The sequence below is a fragment of the Chaetura pelagica genome, unplaced genomic scaffold (genome assembly GCF_000747805.2).
Source record: "Chaetura pelagica isolate M959 unplaced genomic scaffold, ChaPel_1.0 scaffold436, whole genome shotgun sequence".
In the NCBI taxonomy this organism is placed as follows: Eukaryota; Metazoa; Chordata; class Aves; order Apodiformes; family Apodidae; genus Chaetura; species Chaetura pelagica.
In genome coordinates this window covers 4,959,883-4,978,201 of record NW_009953651.1, presented here as the reverse complement: position 1 = coordinate 4,978,201, position 18,319 = coordinate 4,959,883, and the positions used below count along the sequence as shown (strand labels likewise).

Sequence of the window (18,319 nt, the reverse complement as noted above, 5' to 3'; positions counted from 1 at the left end):
TCTTAATACACATTTAGTACTTTCCTTGTGTTAATCTGGAAGTAGATCAAAGAAAGGTCCAGAAATTTAGGCTGTCTCCTCTCTTACTGGGCTTTCACTTGGGTTTGGGGATTACGAGGGATGATGGCTGAAAACGTTCATTGTTTTAAAATCTTATATTTATTCTTTGCAGCCTTTGGAAAAGAAGTTTGTGCGTGTTTCAGGAGAGGCAACAATTGGACATGTAGAGAAATTCCTCAGAAGAAAAATGGATCTGGATCCTACTTGTCAGGTATGTCACTTGTAGTAGCACTCACAAGCTCACTGTGATCAATGTGATGCCTGTGCTTCAGACAGAGCATTTCCATTATTCATTAGATTCTAGGAGTAATGGTGGGTTTTCTTAATGCAGTAAGGATTAAAAAATGTTTGAAAGGTTGTGATCCACAAGGTACAACTCTGCCAACTAATTTGCAATGTATTTAAATTATCATTATAAAACTTTATTATTTGTATAGAGTTTCTAAAGTTCCATGTAAGAGTTCAGCAGATGAAATTCGAATCCAAAATATACTGCTATTTCAAAGATAAAACTAAGTATATAGGCAGGAAAGTGTGGGAGGATATGAATGCAGAGACAGGTAGGAGCTGAATAACAGTAACATTTAACTGAAAGGTATAAAAGCAAGCCAAGGCTAAGAGAGAATGATACTGTGAATGGATGTGTTTAAATTAAAGGTATGAATGCAAATGTAGGCACATGCCTCCAAATAAGAATTCAAAGGAGCAGAACATTTCTCAACCATTTTGACAGAAGTTGCATGTCAAAACCAGTCATCAATTCTTCAATATATTTCAGCAACCGTACAGCTGAGAAGGTGCATGAGTTCCATAAAATGTAACAATTCTTAAAGCTGTCCATTATTGCTATATCAAGCTGATACTGATGTGAGTAGGCAAATGGTGGAAATTAACTGCTGACTTTGGAGTCAAGGCTGGTTTTATACAGCAGTAGCTTTCAGAGACAATACAGCATGACTTTGTGCCTCAGTGATGAGTATTTATTCATTCTGCTTTCTTTTTCAGTGATGACAAAGCAAATCAGATATAAATTATTCATTGTTGTGAAGAAGTGATATGTTTTCATTTGCTGGTTTCCTCTTGGTGAGAGCCTCTGTACTTTGAGGTGGTGGTGACTTGATATTCTGAATTAACAAAAGAACCTCAAAATGAGGCTAGAGAAACTTCTTGTCTTTATTGAGTTATTTGAGGGGAAGGAATTGGTTTTCTTTAGTACATCAGAATTGCCATTTTCAGGAACACTAAGCATCCATAATGGAAACTGCAGTTATCCATCTTCCAAAATCAATCTTGGCCTGTGTGTTGGGTGTCTTTCAAATTTAGCAATCTTGAGATCATCTAATAGAAAAAAAAACTAGGAATTTTTTCCCCCAATAGTTACTTTCTACTTGGACTTAACCAGGTAGGACATGGTGCACTGTTAGTGAGTAAATGTTATTGTATCTCAAAAGCTGATGATTTCGTAGACTTCCTTTGTCAAGATGTTGCTTGATGCTGACTCAATCACTTTTATCTCTACTAGTATCCAATTTGCTGTTCTGGAGTAAGGCAAAAGCATTGCCATGTCCTAATCTCTTGGTCTTTTCTGTGCTAGCTCTGCCTGTCTGGAGAAAATGTGAAATCTGCTTTCTTCTACAGTCAGATCCTGTGTCTATTTTTTTTTAACTGATCTGCTCCCACTTTTTTTCAATTAGTATTTTCTTGGTCATTGGTAACCTGTAGTTGATTTTGATGCCACAAATCATGACTGATTGAGTGAATATATTCAGGCTTATTTTTAAAAGATTAGGGAAGCAAAGTAGAAAGCATTTTTCCATATCCTGAGAGGTAATTTTTTTGTCATATGGGGAGTTAAGATTAAAGGAGTGTGTGTACTGAGCTGTCACCTTGTCCTTGTAGTATGCAAAACTGAAGTTGATGGTTTGTTGGTAAAGAGAGAGAAATGTCAGAGATGTCATTGAAGATTAATAAGCCTGGTAAATCATCCTTAGTCCAGCTTCACAGGAAAATAAAATAAAATTAAAAAATAAAACAAACTGAAAAACAACATTAGGGAGAATCTGAATATAAAATAGCACAGGCAGAATTTAAGAAAATAGGTTGTAAACCATATATGCAAATAATATAAATGTAGAGAGTACTTGGCTGCTTTTTTAGTTGGCTGTAGATATTTGGAGGAGAGTTGAGGACTGCAGTGGTTCATTTCCTGTAGGCTTTCCTGTAGGTATGTTAAAGGAGAGATAGATACTATTGCTTTTTAACTCTCTCCAGTTCTTCGTGACTTAAAATAATAAATTTTTCATATAAAATGTGACTAGTTTGATGCATTCAACTTGAGACTAGAGTCAAAGATTTATTTCAGAAATGTACATTTCAGGCACTATTGAGCTGAAATGCACTGGATTCACAGTATTTTTCCCTGCAATTATCTGCAGAAAACTTAGTGTATTTTTTTACCTTTCCTGTGACTCAAAGATTTGACTATAAGAAGGGCACACAGTCTTTCCTCCTTTCACTCCTCAGTAAAACAATTGCATCCTTGGTTTGGCTGTTAAAACTTCTAGTAAGATGTGGTTATTTTGTGAATGCAATCAGTTTACTACTGAATATGAGCTTAGTTTGGCAGTCTGCAAAAGTCTTATTTGAGATGTTTTACTTGTTCCTTGTTACAGCTGATTCAGTGACTGAGTGATAGAGAGCTTGTTTGCCCGTTCTCCTGAACTGACTGTACTTGAATCTCTTTGACGTAATTTGTTCATGTGGAATATTAGCTAATATTTGCCCTTCTTCATTGACCTACAGAAGTGGGTTGGATTGAGGTTAATGAAATAAGCCATCCAACTCATGTGCATATATGCAAGTCTAAAAAGTAGTTTTAAAGCCACTGCCTCTTTTTTTCCTAGTCTGAGGCCTCTAATTATTTTTAGGTTTCTGTATTTGAGTTTACAAATAGATTATGATTCAGATTCCCTAGTTTATCTGAAAGATTAATTTATTTTTATCTACCTCTTGAGCTGACAGACTGTAGTTGACTCTTTTTGGTGCTTTATTTTGATCTCTATGCTTTGGGCAAAGATTAATTTTCTGTACATGTTTATATATATTTCTAATTACAAGTTCTTTAATATTCTAGCTGGAATTTTTTGGAGGGGTGGTTTGTGTAAATAATTTTGAGCAACTGGAATAGCTGGTAAATTCTAAGTAGGTAACATTAAATTTGAGCTGAATACAGGCCATGGTGTTTGGAATCCACTAGGTACTTGGCTTCAATATCTGATGCACATCTGCACAGTTGGTGTTCTGTTGAAGAGTGGACAGAAAATGAGAAGCTTTCATTGAACTGTTATTTCCTTCGAGATCATCCTGCAGCAACATTGTCCTTTCTTGCCATTCATTCAGTAAGTACAGGAGAGGATTGCTGAAAGCCTTGCTGCTCAGTTGGTGTGAATGTATTCATGTAGCTTACAGAATAGAAATGTTCCAAAATCAGGTGTGTGTTCCTGAAAGTTACGTGTGTGAGCTTCAACCTGGGGGGAAAGACTGGGAGAAAGTCTGTGATTATGCAGTGTAGTCACTGGTTGTGTTTCTTCATCCTTAGGCCCAGAAGTAGAAGTAGCTCTTACCTTTGAAGAGTAAATAGCAGCTAGAGGAAATGGAAGGCTTTGCCAGCTTTTTTAATAAGTAGCCCAGATACTCATGTCAATCTCTAAAGCTTTTTGTTTTCCTTGTCCTTCCCTGGATAGTATGGATTGGTGTATAAACTGTTGATTGAGGTCTGCTGTTTTCTGGGCCAAATTCTCCCTTGGGATGAATCTTATGTGAGATGTGCTTTACATTAAATTTTTCCATCTTTGTCTTCTTGGTGAGTAATATTTTGTAGTTGTCCATTATCATGGCTTTTAGAGAAATAGCTCTAATAGTAAACATGCCAGGCTAGGTTATTTCAATACGAATCTTAACAGAAGTAACTGAGGATTAAGTAGCTACATCTTTGTGTTTCCTTTCAGCAAAAGGTCAAACTGGATTTATTGTTGTATCATGAGCTATCAGTAGCAGCTCACTTCAGTTTTACCATTCAGTGAAATTTAGTTAATTCACAGCACTTGTGCTGCTGGTGCTTCTTTTGTAATGGAGTATATTCATTCCTGTGTGACACAAGGATTCCTTTGAGACACAATTTGCAACTGATTTGCACACTCAACTGGGATTTTTTTCACTGTATGTTTTATTTTCTAGTCCTCATAGAATGAGTCCTAGCATAACAATTAGCAGAAATTCAGGCTTTTGTGCTGGAATGAGGAGTTTAGGCATTTGATATTCAGAGCACTCTATCACAGAAATGTAAAATACTCTTCTGCATTTATTAGAAGACACTGGATCTTTAATGACTGCCATTTGAAACTGGAACAGCAGGATCAACAGTAGGATATTTTCAAATGAGCATTCTGATACTGTTTTGTCAGCAGTGGTCGCTATGTCTGATTCCATCCCATATTGGTCAGATAAGTTAGGTTCTCTATTTCTGTAGAAAATACAAAATGTGTATGTATATATGTTTTAGTGGAAGCAGGGTTGAGTTTTCAGTGCCTTTGGTATAAAAAATATGAAAGTAAGCTTATGAGTTTAATTACTTTCTTTATATATCACTGGAAGGCAAAGCAGACAAGTCTGTCTTCCTGCAGTAAGAACAGTAGACTCTTAAATGTATGGGGAACAGCAGAAATGTCTGTCACCAGCTTTCAAAAAGAAAATATATACATGCATCCATATCTCATAAATGTTTAATGTTATGTCCAGATTAGGTTTTACTTGCTAGTTTCCACCTAGAGGCTAAAAGCAGAGATAATAATAAGCAGGTTACATCTTCTGCACATTAAAATTCAACCGAACCTGAATGCAGTATTTTACATTTTTCTTCTACTACACAGATGAGGAAGTAAAGTAAATTAGACCTTTCTGAGCCTCTAAGGAGTAGAATTCCTGTGTTCTTGATTCTCAGAATAGTGCAGTCTGCCAGCACGAGGCATAAATCTTCCTAAATCTTTTCATGAAGAATAGGAGATAGTGTGTCAGCATGCAGAAGAGCATAAATCCAGGGGAGGAGAAGAGCTGAAGCACAGAGTGCATCCTCTAGTGGGACGCGGCCAAGTAAGAGAATACATAATGATACTGCAGCATGATCCTCAACTACTGCAGTGGCAGAGCCTAGACCTTTTCCTTGCAGAAAGCTGTGGGACAGCTCATTGTCCATGCTCTTAACTTTAATTTTGAGGTTTCATCCTTCTAATTCACAGTTGAGAACCTTCTCATTTCCATATCTAGAAATTACTCAGAAAGAAAATTTAACAAAGCTGCAGTTGAGAGAGAGACAGTACTGTGTCAGCTGCTCTAATTTGGGGTGTTAGAGTCTGAATTTACATTATGTACAGTAAATTCATAGTAACTTCATAAAGAAGCTTATTTTTCATAATAGTCAAGGCAAAGAATTCAGAAGACTTCATTTTTATTTTTTTTTCCCCAAAATTACTGGGTTTGTGAGCAGTCACTTAAAAGTGGCTCCTTGGGAATTGCAGACATCATTAACATAGTTTAGCTCCAGTAGAGGACATCGCTTAGAATTGCTGAGCATGCCCGTCACTTGTATCACAGAAATACTGATTGTGTTTTGAAGCAGGGCTGTGTGAAGTAACTGCTGACAGTGGCATACACTGAGCTGTTCTTTTCTATTAAAACACTTTTTTTTTTTCCAAACACAGAATCACAGAATCTTGGAAGGGACCTTGAAAGATCATCTAGTCCAACACCCCTGCCAGAGCAGCATCACCTAGAGCACATCACACAGGAATTTGTCCAGGCAGGTTTTGAATGTCTCCAGTGAAGGAGACTCCACAACCTCTCTGGGCAGCCTGTTCCAGTGCTCTGTCACTCTCACAGTAAAGAAGTTTTTTCTGATGTTTACATGGAACCTCCTGTGTTCCAGTTTGCATCCATTGCCCCTTGTATTATCACTGGACATCGCTGACAAAAGCCTGGCTCTGTCATCCAGACACTCACCCTTAACATATTTGATGAGGCTGCCCCTCAGTCTCCTCTTTTCAAAGCTAAAGAGACCCAGCTCCCTCAGCCTTTCCTCGTAAGGGAGATGTTCCACTCTTTCAAGCAGTTCCCTGTCCTTCTTGAACTGAGGGGCCCAGAACTGGACACAGTATTACAGCTGTGGCCTCACCAAGACAGAATAGAGGGGGAGGAGAACCTCCCTTGACCTACTAACCACATCCTTTCTAATGCACCCCAGGATGCCATTGGCCTTCTTGGCCACAAAGGCACATTGCTGGCTCATGGTCATCCTCCTGTCCACCAGGACCCCCAGGTCCCTTTACCCTACACTGCTCTCCAGCAGGTCAGCCCCCAACCTGTACTGGTACATGGGGTTGTTCTTCCCAGATGCAAGACTCTACACTTGCCCTTGTTGAATTTCATGAAGTTTCTCCCCACCCAACTCTCCAGCCTGTCTAGGTCTCACTGAATGGTAGCACAGCCTTCTAGTGTGATAGCCACGCCTCCCAGTTTAGTGTCATCAGCAAACTTGCTGAGGGCACACTCTGTTCCCTCATCCAGGTTGTTGATGAAAATATTGAACACAACCAGTCCCGGTACCAACCCCTGAGGGACTCCACTGGTCACAGACCTCCAACTAGATTTTGTCCCATTGACCGCAACTCTCTTGACTACTTCCTTTCAACCAGTTCAAACAGACATAACATGCACACTTATTCACATGTTTTCTCACTCAGGTTATGAGTGAGGATAGTGTTGGCTTGTTTTCTGTCAGTGATACAAACGACTTGCCCTCTTTTGCAGTTGATTAATGAAACTGGGTGTTTGTGGGATCATTGTAGTACATTAACTGTGAGTGGTGTTCCACAGGGCTTTGCTAGTCCCAAGCTAGGTTGAACTTGACCGTGTTTGTATTTTTTTTTTCACAGATAGACATAATATGTGGTGATCACCTGCTTGAACACTACCAGACACTGAGGGAAATTCGTCAAGCCATAGGAGACAGTGCAGTACAGGTATGTACTGGGCTGGTGCTTTGTTCCAGGTTTTTTATTTTATAACATTAGACTTCTCGTGCAAAATCTATTTTATATTATAAATAGAGTTGAGAAGTATGCTGCGCGCTAAGAATGTGCGTGATGGTTTCACAGAATCATAGAATGTTAGGGGTTGGAAGGGACCTCAAAAGATGATCCAGTCCAACCCCCCTGCCAGAGTAGGATCCTCTAGTGTAGGTCACACAGGAACATGTTCAGGTGGATTTGGAATGTCTGCAGAGAAGGGCACTCTACAGCCTCTCTGGGCAGCCTGTTCCAGTGCTCTGTCACCCTTACAGAGAAAAAGGGTTTCCTCATGTTTACATGGAACCTCCTGTGTTCTAGCTTGCACCTGTTGCCCCTTGTCCTATCATTGGACATCACTGAGAAGAACCTGGCTCCATCCTTCTGACATTCACCCTTTGCATATTTAAAAACATTAATGAGGTCACCCCTCAGACTATAAAGTAGTAGCAAATTCTGCTTTCTTTACTTGTTTGTGCACACACTTGCATGAGCTTTTCTATTTTAATTTCCTGCTGAGCCTTTTCACACTACTCGAGGGCTTCTGTGTCAGGGGCAAGAAGTGGAAAGCTGTTTTTAAGGTATCTTGGACATTGTATCACCTGTACCTGATTTCAGTAACTAGGAGGGATCCCACAGTCAGGGGAGACATATGTGGCTTTTGGTAGGGTTGACAGACATTAAAATTCTTTGACGCATATGGTGTATACCTCAGCTTCTGCAGCCAAAGGGAATAAATTGCCATACTTGATGTCTTAGCTGTTTATATAATATGAAGAAAAATTAAAATGTAACCTGACCTGCTTTGGGTAGCACAAAAGCTTTTAATGTATGAAAAGTGCTTTTGGGGAAGCACTCTAAGGAAGACTTAATCTGTTCCATTTCTTGTCCACAATTGATGTGCCTGATTGATGTTGAGTGGCCAAGTACCAGTCAGCAGCTTCACAAAGAGAACAGTCATCTCAGGATAGGTTCTCCAGTGATGTTTAAAGTCTCATTATCATAAAATTAGTATGCCAATGATTAATTCTTGTAAGCCTGCTCTATTGGACAAGCAAACAGAAGATGATCTTTCCTTTTTGTGAAGTCTTGTGCTTTCAATAGTCAATTTTGCCAAGGAATTTGAAAGATCAGTTTCATCCTTAGTTTTTCTTCATTTTGTTACAAAACCTCTTAGGATGCCAAGTAGTTACAGTAGGAACTTTGTAAATAAATCACCATTGCCTTTGTTCTGGTATTGAAATAATTGTGACATTTATATGCTTTATAGTCTCACGTTCTATTATTTTGCAGAAATGAAGAGTGCATTTCTAGGATTGAAAAGCCTTGGAAAATTAAATTATCCAGAAAGAAAAAAAATATAGGTCAAGTCTAAAAATTGTAAGGGTTGTTTCTTTTTTTACCGAGACCTTAAATTTTATGAGGGACATAATTGTTCCAGCCCAGTGAGACTACAACTGCCAAGGAACATTTAATGGGTTTTACATTCAGTTCCAGGGGCATCTTGAGCCTTCATTAATCTTCCAGCCTTTCCAGACCAGTGCTGGAGCTTGGAAGGCCCCTAACAGCACCCACTAGGATGCTGAAATGCTCTTCAAAACTGCTTTTGCCATCTAAATTCAGGTTCATTATGTATTCTTTATGTGAAGAAAATAAGTTCAGTAGCTACTTATGTAATACAAAATAAAGAAATAAACATTGGGTTCTTCAGTTTTTTTAGACCAGTTAGAGGAGAAACATAACTGCTCTTCTGAATTGCATTTTTCACTTGCAAGTTCATTAATACCAGCAGTTACTCTTTTTGCTGAGAAAAGTGATTTTAAAATGGCAGCTAAATTTCTCTTTGCCAAAGGCATTAATTTCAACACACATTCTTTGGCAGCGTTTACATTGGAAGCTTCTTCCAACACAATCCAGCATAACATATACTTTGTGTGATTTTTTTTATTTTTTTTTCTGGGCCATAATCACAGTAACTTTTTAGGGGCTTTTACTTCTGAATGGTCCTTAAATGCTCAAGATTTTTTAGTGAAGATTTTAGGTGTTATGGGCTTTTTTTTTCTACTAAGTAACAATGAGAGCCTCAGTAAATCAAACTCTCCTATAGCTGCAAGCTAGCAGGGTTTTACCTGTTAATAATAACTGCTTAGATCAAGTGGGATCTGATGGTAAAATAAATATTTGCAATGCTGGCCTCATAGAAATTTACTTTAAGTGGAGTAAATAGGTAACTAATTTTAGTGGTTGAATGTAAGCAATTAACATGTTAGTTCCTGAGTAGTTGATAGTAGGCTAAAAAAACTAATATCAGCACTAAGTCTTAATCTTGTAGGTCTCAAGGTACTGTAATGTTTCTGAAATTGTGTGGATGGTTGATTCCTTCTAATTGGCTGGAGATAGGCTTTCTAGCTCTGTTTAGGGCAAAAACATTAAATTTCTGCACAGAATTTAAATAAAAAGCAGCAACTTTGCTTAATTTTTAAAACTGTGTAAAACTTGTGGAATTTACTGTAAGGAGAGAAATTTTTAAAAGGCTCTGTTTTGTTACCAGACATCAAGATCTGCCTATAATTAAGTTTGATCAAGCAGCCGAGGACGGAAGATTGTAATTAACTATATGGGAATATAATTTCTTCCTTGTATTACTTTCTTCCCCTCTGCTGTGCAAATGCAACATGATCTAAGCTGCTAGTTATTTTTACTTGTCTGAAATTGGCCTTCGCAGAGCTCTGCATCACTGATGGATATAATGAGCTCACACATGGGAAAAGCTAAACAGAGTAGCTTCCTTTATGTCCCTAGCCCTTGGCACAGAGGTCTTGCATATTATAATGGTCTCTTTGTGACTCTCACCTTTTTGTAACCCAGTCCTGTTGTATTTTTCTGGTCTCTCCTGAGCTAGGCAGTAAGAGCTGCCATCTAACTTAATTGCTCTGACCTAGCACACATCCACAGTCAAAGTGCTTTACTGTTGAATTTGTAAAGTTGGGCACTTTATGTTGTTGCTATTCTTATAACATAAAAGGTATATATACTATGATGTTTCTGTCTGTCAGTTCCACTTTGAAGTTTATAGCTGGGTGTAACAGGTGGAATCCTTTCAATTTTTTTAGGTCAAGGTCACAAGTATGTGGTAAAAAACAGTGGAGAGTTTTGCTGTAAAAAGGGTTCATATTTTCTTTTGCTTTTCTTTTGGGCATGCCTGAGTCAGCCTGATTTGAGATTTGTAATAAGCAGTGCGAGCTCATTCTCTGTTTGGATTTCCTTTTAAGAACAGTATCCAGAGAAATCAGCTGAACACATACAAAAATTAATAATACTTGAAAATTTAATAATTACAGAGTAAGCAGTGCCAGCGTTGGGTTAACTCTCAGCTGTTCAATGAAGAGAAGGAATTGCAGTGGGTTTGGTCTTTGGTTTAACACGGATATTTCCTGTGCAGGTAGATAATTTCTTTAAAGTCCTACTGCCAAATGTACCATTTGAAAACTCATTCCTGAAAGAATACATTTTCTGTAGCATGGATCTCAAAAAAAGGAAGCTTGAGTATGTCTTATTTTCTCTATTGAAGCAGCTAACAGGTACAAGGAGTAAGTAAACCTTTGTGAAGGTGTAACAGCATACTGTGTGCCAAGAGGTTCATAAGTAACTTCATAGTACGTGTTCAAACTAACAAGAAGTGAGGACAATCAGGAGCTGTCGTCATAGAAAATAACTTCTCTTCCTATAAGCATTTTAATATGTTGTCCTTCTTTTCCAACATGAGCCTTCTATTTGGTTTTAACAGTTCTTAGAAAAATTACTGGATCCACTTCTCTCAGTGCTTGCATTTTCATCCCTTTTTTCAGGTCTTCAATCAGATCTTATGACTGACATCACCATGTCCAGTGAAGCATTTGAATTTTATTACCTTTATATTTGACTTGTGGATGCAGAAGTTTGTAGTTTCAGAAGTGACAAGTTCATAGAATAGAAGTAATCAGAAGACTCTTGATACAAAGTTACTTAGACTTAGGGTTCAAGGATTTCCCAAGAAGACTTTTGAAATTGGAAAATTATATTGAGAGGTAGCATACTTGCTCTTTTCATGTGTATTTATCTAGGCTTTCATCCTGGGGCTAGGTAGTCCTTTGGTTTGCCCTCATATATGGCCACTCCTAGGACTTTACTACTTTTTTTTCTGACTCCTTTTTTGGTGTTCTCTTATTTTGACTTGGAATACTAATCTTGTTTTTAAGTAAACGACTAAATCTGTAACCAGAATCAGAGTTTCAGGTCTTAATAAATGAGCCCATTGGCTAAACTGATCAAAGTATTGCCATTGCAGATCTGTTCCCCTTTGTTATAAATCTATAACATTTGAAAATTCCCAATAGTTTGTCCACTTTCTTTTTCCCTTGAAAATAACATTGCTGCACTACTTTTTTTTTCCCTCCCTAGAACACTGGCTTTGTTTCTGGTGGCAACTTGGGTGCCAGACAAAGAAACTTGGAAGTAGAAGAGAGATTAAAATACACATTAGCAATTAGGGTTGTTTTCTGCTGTGGAGGAGCTTTGTGGCACTAAAGGCAAAACGTCTTTTTCTAATAAGAGGTCATCTTCCAGACAGAAGATAAAGGTGTTGATAGGCACTTTATGAAAAGAATTCCCAAGGGAGGAAAAAGAGTATGTTATGGAGGTGTGGAAAAACTGTGTCTTTTTGAGACCAATTTCTTAATTTTAAATTTTCTCCAATAAAAAATGGGTTAGATTTTTTTAAGTAGTTGAGGCTACACCAACAAGTCAACAGCATTTTTGCATAGATAATACATTACTGTTAAAAAAAGAATTTTTCCAAAGCACTGTGTTTACACTAATATAGTACTTTTACTGTTTCAGTATTATAATACAGAACCTATATAGTGGTGACAGTCTTGTTAGTTGTTTTTTTTTTGTAACTAATTTTCATTAAAAGTTTTGGTTTTTTATATATGCTGATATGCCCCCTCACACAGAACTGTGTAACTTCTCTGGAACTTAAATTGTCTTAGGTCCTGTATGTTAAAAGACAAAAACATCAGAAGCAAAATATGGTAGAAGTTCTAAACTGTCAGTTGTGATTAGTTTAGTTCTCTCTTTAAAAGAAAACTTGAAGTCTGTCCCTATAAGTAGATCTAATACAAGTAGTCACATTCCCAGTGGATCAAAGGTAGAAGCAGACTGATGCAAAACCTTTCATCTGTGTGTGAATTGCGTGACATAAGTAAGAGTAATGAGTTGGGAAGTGTCCTGTTTCACAGGTGAAAGATTTTCTTTTATAATGTGGGGCAGTATCAGGAATATGACTTAAAAAATAGGGTGGTTTTTTTTTTATCCCTTGCATTCATTACTTAATAAATGTGTAGTAGTAGTCTGAACTCTTCCAGTGCAGCTTTTGGCAGCACCTTCTAGAACTACTTAATTGATTACTTTTTTTTCTGCCACACAGCATCGTGTGGAAAGCAGCATGTGTTGTAAATGAGAGACTATTGCATGACAATGAGATAGTTCCATTATAACTTCAAAATAAAACCAAAGTACCAGGTTTTACGTTTTTTTAAACAAAACAAAACCCTTCTCCATCTCAAAAAGGAGAGAGGAATATAATTATTAGCCTTTGTATTTCAAAACTGGCAAGGAACATGGTATAAAATGGTGAGTGACATTGACACAGAGGTTCTGCCACATTGCAGTGTCTGTCATACCAGCTGGTGACAAAAAGTCTCATGAAGAAGGTGGTGTGATGATACAGTTTTTTTCTCTTCTCTCTAGGATGGTTTACTTGTACTGCACTATGGCCTGGTGGTATCTCCACTAAATGTTACTTAAAGATAGCTGGAATATCAGAAGGCAAAAGAATCTGAAGTCATCAGGCTTCTTCACTGCTGTTTTTCACCAAAGAAGGCCCTCATATTTCCTGTGACAGGAAGCAAGTAAAAGGAACCACCACTAACTGCTGTATGCTTGCAATTTAACGTCTGACTTTACCACTGTAAAAAATTACAGCTTCTGTAAGTACAGCTAGAGATGTGGCTATGCTTTATGTCACAAATTACTGTCTTCGAATTTCACTCAGCTCAGGGAATTTCAATGCTCAGAGTAGCTGCATTTTTTTACTTTCTTGTGGTTTAACAAGGTCTCACAAGCTGAACAGCCTTTTTTTTCCTCTAAGCTATGAGATACTGCTTTCTAAGTGTCTAGCTAGAACAGTGCTCTCAGGGATGATCTTCAGTGGGCAGTAAAATTTATTCTGGGGAGGAGACAGTAATTTGCCTAAAAGTGTACTGTGATCATCTGTCTTCAGAAGTGATTCAGGTAGAGGAAGGGAACTTAAGAAATGCAGACCAAAATAGGTAGAAAATGGCATATCATAAGCATTGTATTTGAGAAGTAGCATTAAGTTTAGTTGTTTTTCTTGAAGAAAGACAATTTTATTTGCACTGGAAACATTTTTACTGGTAGTTTGGCTTATACCAAATGGTGGATCATACATCTCTAGTCTTAATGGAGATGAGCTGGCTGTAAGCTGGTTGAACTATGCATGAAAAAAAAAAAAGTAGCACCCCTTTGTACCTGCTTGTTGTATGTAAAATAATCACTGTCAGCCTGATTCTGCTGTCATGTAAAATCTGTCAGCTGGCTTGACTGGCTGTCCTGGTTTGAGCCAGAACGAAGCAGAAATCCTTCCACTTTAACACTTTCTAGCAGCAGTGAAAATGGTAGCTTTTTCCACTCTTTCTAATGTGTACTAGTGCATTGTAGAGGAGACCAGGGTTGAGTAATTTAATACTTGCCTACCAGATTCAACAGAGGATGAGGTAACTTTAATTTTAACATATTAAAATTCTAGGTTTTGAGACAACTGTAATACTTCAAAGTGTTTGTTTCAAGATTTCTGTGGTCTCTTGCACAGCATTAAGGACCAGAGCTTTGTGTATTGTGGCCTTGCTGCATACTAGGTCATCAGTGTGGGGATTTATGAAAGTTGCCATTCCTTTACATGAGGCTCCCTCCCTTCCTAACTAAAGTCAGTGTAGGAAGAGGGAGGAGATGCCTCTGTAAGGCATTTCAGAGCACTTAAGTTAGCTGAAATGCACTTGCTTGTTGTCAACCTAAGAGGACTGACATCCTTTGTCTAAAGAAAGCTTTCATGAATCCTTCCTCAGGTCTTTACAATAAATGTTCCGTTTTGTCAGTGAGGATGACACCATAAGAAAAATGTCTTGTTTGAAGTAATTCTTGTGATGCTTCTAAAAAACATAACAAACATTTCTAGCTACAAATTACTATTTTACCTTTAAAGTTTGTATAAAAGTAGTGTTTAAAATGCAGCAGAAAATGATATTTTCTAAACACTTTGTGAGTTGTGTTGATAAGAGATTATATATTGTAACAGGAAAATAAACTTTATTTTAGCCAATTTGAAATTGAGCTGTCATATTTTCATACTGTGCTCCCTGTGTCAGCCTCAAATTACAGCAGTTGATGTTGAAACTGCTGGATGTGCTCTGGGGTTATTAGAATTACAGATTTCAATTAGAAGGTTGAATGGTGAAGGGGAGTTTAGTACCAGAATTTCTACTGTAACTAACTGCAGTATTGTTCGCTGGAATAACACGGTATTTCTAGAACTCTCATGTTTTTTTAATGGAGATTTCAGTAAAGAGGTCAAGATGATTTTTCAACATAGATACAGGAAAAATAATCCTTTGTAGTTACAAGACCATCTTTTTCCTCAATATGTACATCATTTTGTGAAAACCACCTCTAGATTAGTTTTGTTTGTTTATGGCTGTTGTTACCAATTCCCCTGTGAAATGGATCTTTCTTCATCCTTTCAGTAGTTTAATGACCATTGAAGATTTAATGTATTTCTGTTGCTTGTGGTATTTTGGTATGAATGCTTAGTGACCTCTTCTTTCCCATTTGTCTGCTTCTTTCTTTATTTCTTCCTCATTTGCCTTTAGAAAGCATATTCTTAGCTTAGTTTTCTGGGTTGAACATCCTGCTTTCTTTCACCTTAAAGCATTCCCTGAAGGCACAGATTCATTATCTGCTTCTGTGCCTGCAGTACCCCCCGGGGCTCTGCTGGGCACATCAGCGTGCAGCAGGGGTGACCTTTGGCTATTGCCAGGCTGATCTGTGGGCCGTGCAGTTTCCTGTGTAAAGGTAATCAGTCTGCTTGCTCCAATCTCCTCTCAGCTCTCCTGCTGCTGTTTTATTTCTGTTGGTCTCTTTTTAACCTTGGCTTTCCTCCAGTTGCTTTTGGTCCTGATGATAGGAAGAGCTTCTGTAACAACAGCCTGTCTATGAGATGGCATCTCTGCCCTCTTGGGAGGTGAGCCAGCATCATGCTCTGGAAGTGAGGGAAGGTGTGCTTGGACTCATTCCTTATTTTACAGACATTATTGTTTCCTCATTGGATGAAATAACTCTGGTTTTACTTTCTGCTTACCTTTTTAGCAATGTCATGGCTAACACAGATCCTAATTAAATACTACTTGTACTGCAGCATAGTTCTGAGGTACTTTAAAGATCTGCTAATTCCCAGCAAGAGAGAATGCTGAGCCCTAGTGTGAGGAGAATGCAGAGTCAAGCTACAATCCAGTCATGAGCATTGAGTCATGTTGTTTAGGTTCTGCCTGTTTTCTTTGTGTTTAATGCAGATTTAGTGTCATAAGGGAGACAAGGTTCAAGAGATTAATGAATGTGCAGCTGAGCCCTCTAAATGGAGGGGCACTGTGATGGGAATATATAACCATAATTTTTGTTCTGAACACCACTATTGCACCCAGCCCTCATCTGCCTTGCCTCCAGACTGTATCATACATGAGCCAGGAGAACCCTTAACCATTATTTCCATAGATGTAGAACAACCAATGAGTTCTACCGAAAAATCATTCAAGTTTGTCTAATGCTAGTCTGCATTGAATTTCTTTTCAAGGAATCATCAGGCATTTATGTGCAATGATTTATGTTAATGCATGTTAGTAGCCACTAAAAATTTAAAAATATATCCCTAGCATTTCTGTTTTCATTTTTCTTCAGCATGGAATGTCATTATCTGTGCTCTATACAAATCAGGAGGGTTCACTCCAGCAGTTGAGAGAGAATCTATTAGCAGAGGCATGGGAGTTTTGATGTATTACATCCCTTTCTTTTACAGGGAGATGGCCAAGTTGTTGACATGAATCTTGTAACATGCTGCATACTCAATAGAGTACACCAGCTGCCACCTTGAATGTTGAGGTGCTTTAAAATGTATTTGTTCTGCTGTGATAGATACTTGCTGAGAGATGGAGAGAATGGTGCAAATGGCACATTCTCATCACTTTGCTTTTTTTAATACTTTTTTCCCCCCTGTAGCCCTAACTAGTTCAGCACAAAGAGAAGAAGCAAGGTGATCGTAAGTTGAATTTTACTTATGCCATCTTAAGCGCCCCTTGCTGAATGAGCCAACAGATATTTGCGTTTGCTGAGGTTTTGAAAAGTTGCCATAGGTACAGATCTAATCACTGAACAGGTCAAATTTTATTGTTTTTGAGAGATAAATGGCTATCCCATCTGAGTTGAAATACAGTATTGATTGGCTGCTGAGCAGCTGTGAAATTCTTGCTGGAGCTCTATCAACATCTTTACTGGATTTTGGTTTAATAGAACAAAAATACGTTTGTGCCAAAGCAACAGATCTGCAAAAACAATATTTCCCAAAGTTGAAATGACAGCTTATATTTTCTCACTGGTTGGTGGAATAGTCTATTTGGAAATGAAATCTTAAAATGTCTGTTTTCTTCCAAGAGTAACATTAACAGTAGAAAAGTGGGTGGTGGGGACTTGGCAGAGATTGAGAAAAATTGTGTTTTGACAGAGCTGCTTTGGAGTCCTTTTCATATGGTGCTGGGAGGCAAGCAGTCATTCCAAGATAGCTGCACTGCTTGCAGCTTGCTCTGCTGTAGCTTGTGGTGACAGCAGCAGTTCTGTTATCTGGTGGACCAGCATGTCCTTTTGCATATGTATTTGGGACAGAAAGGTAAGAACTCACAGGGTGAGAAGCTCAGGACCTTTCACAAGAACCTGCAGTCTCCTTTTACTTCCTTGTGGGACATGGGAAAATATTTCAGCTATTTGTTGCAATAAAATAGCAGATTATTTCTGTGACACAACATACAGACCTTCCTCTGTGTAAGCAGGTAAGACAAATGCAGGGATATCTGCATTCTTTTTTCAGCTCTGTTATTGACTTGCTGTATGACCTTGAGCCAAGTTCTTAACTTCCCAAATCTGTTCATCTACAGCAATAGCTTCTGTTAAGTGATCTGTGTGTAGACTCCACAGTACTATTCCATGTGTGAGGGCAAGCAATTAAGGCTGCTTTTGAGATCCCCTTTATTAGTGCAGGTATAACAGGACTGGTAACACTATCTGTTACTAAAGCAACCAAGTGTGTTTCTTTTGAAGATGCTACTTTTGCTTGTTTAAAGTAGGATCATCAGTTCTGGGCAGCCATGTCCTTTCAGCACACTCTGCTTTAACAAGGATATAATAATTTATCACATAGTTGCAGGTTCCTCTCTGTTGTAGCTGGGTGAGCTGCAGGGTATTGAGTGAAGAATCCTGCACAGGGTGTACTGCCCTGCTGGAGGAGTGCGTCCCATCCATCCACATAATCTGCAGCCTTTCTGCCTCACCTGGAATCTGCAGGGACAGAACAGGGTCGATGAGCATTCTCCCACCCCATGCCCTGAAGTGCCGTTTGCATGTTATGCTGCATTAGCCAAGTGACCATTACTCCTATATGCCTGGGAAGACTTGCACGAATGAGCTTGCACTGCTCATGCTGTTTTGATACAAACTTTGCTTTAAAGTGTCAGATCCCACTGATGTGGACATTTGGTCATTCAGATGCATCTGCGTGGCTGCTGGCATTTGGACTCTGAGTGGGTCACTCACTCAAGGAAGCAGCTCTTCTTGAATAAGTCTCTGTGCTAAGAGCTGTCAAGAAGAAAACTAGATGGGTCCAGCCAAAGGTGCAGAAGGAGATTTTTGCTCTGAATTGCCTGTTGAGTTGTTCTTGCTAAATGACAGGGCTCTTCCTCCATCTGGAAAAGATGTCTGCATTCCTG

The 18,319-nt window shown here is 38.4% G+C and overlaps 1 protein-coding gene across 1 annotated transcript in view; it reads left to right on the top strand.

Moving 5' to 3' along the window:
* Positions 1 to 13,025, top strand: part of PCGF6 (polycomb group ring finger 6) — a 23,526-nt gene extending 10,501 nt beyond the window's left edge. Inside the window, exons 7-9 of the mRNA XM_010000094.1 lie at positions 173 to 271; positions 7,047 to 7,133; positions 12,969 to 13,025. Of these exons, the coding sequence (XP_009998396.1) occupies positions 173 to 271; positions 7,047 to 7,133; positions 12,969 to 13,025 (243 nt within the window). The remainder of the gene's footprint in view (positions 1 to 172; positions 272 to 7,046; positions 7,134 to 12,968) is intronic.
* Positions 13,026 to 18,319: the final 5,294 nt, after the last annotated feature.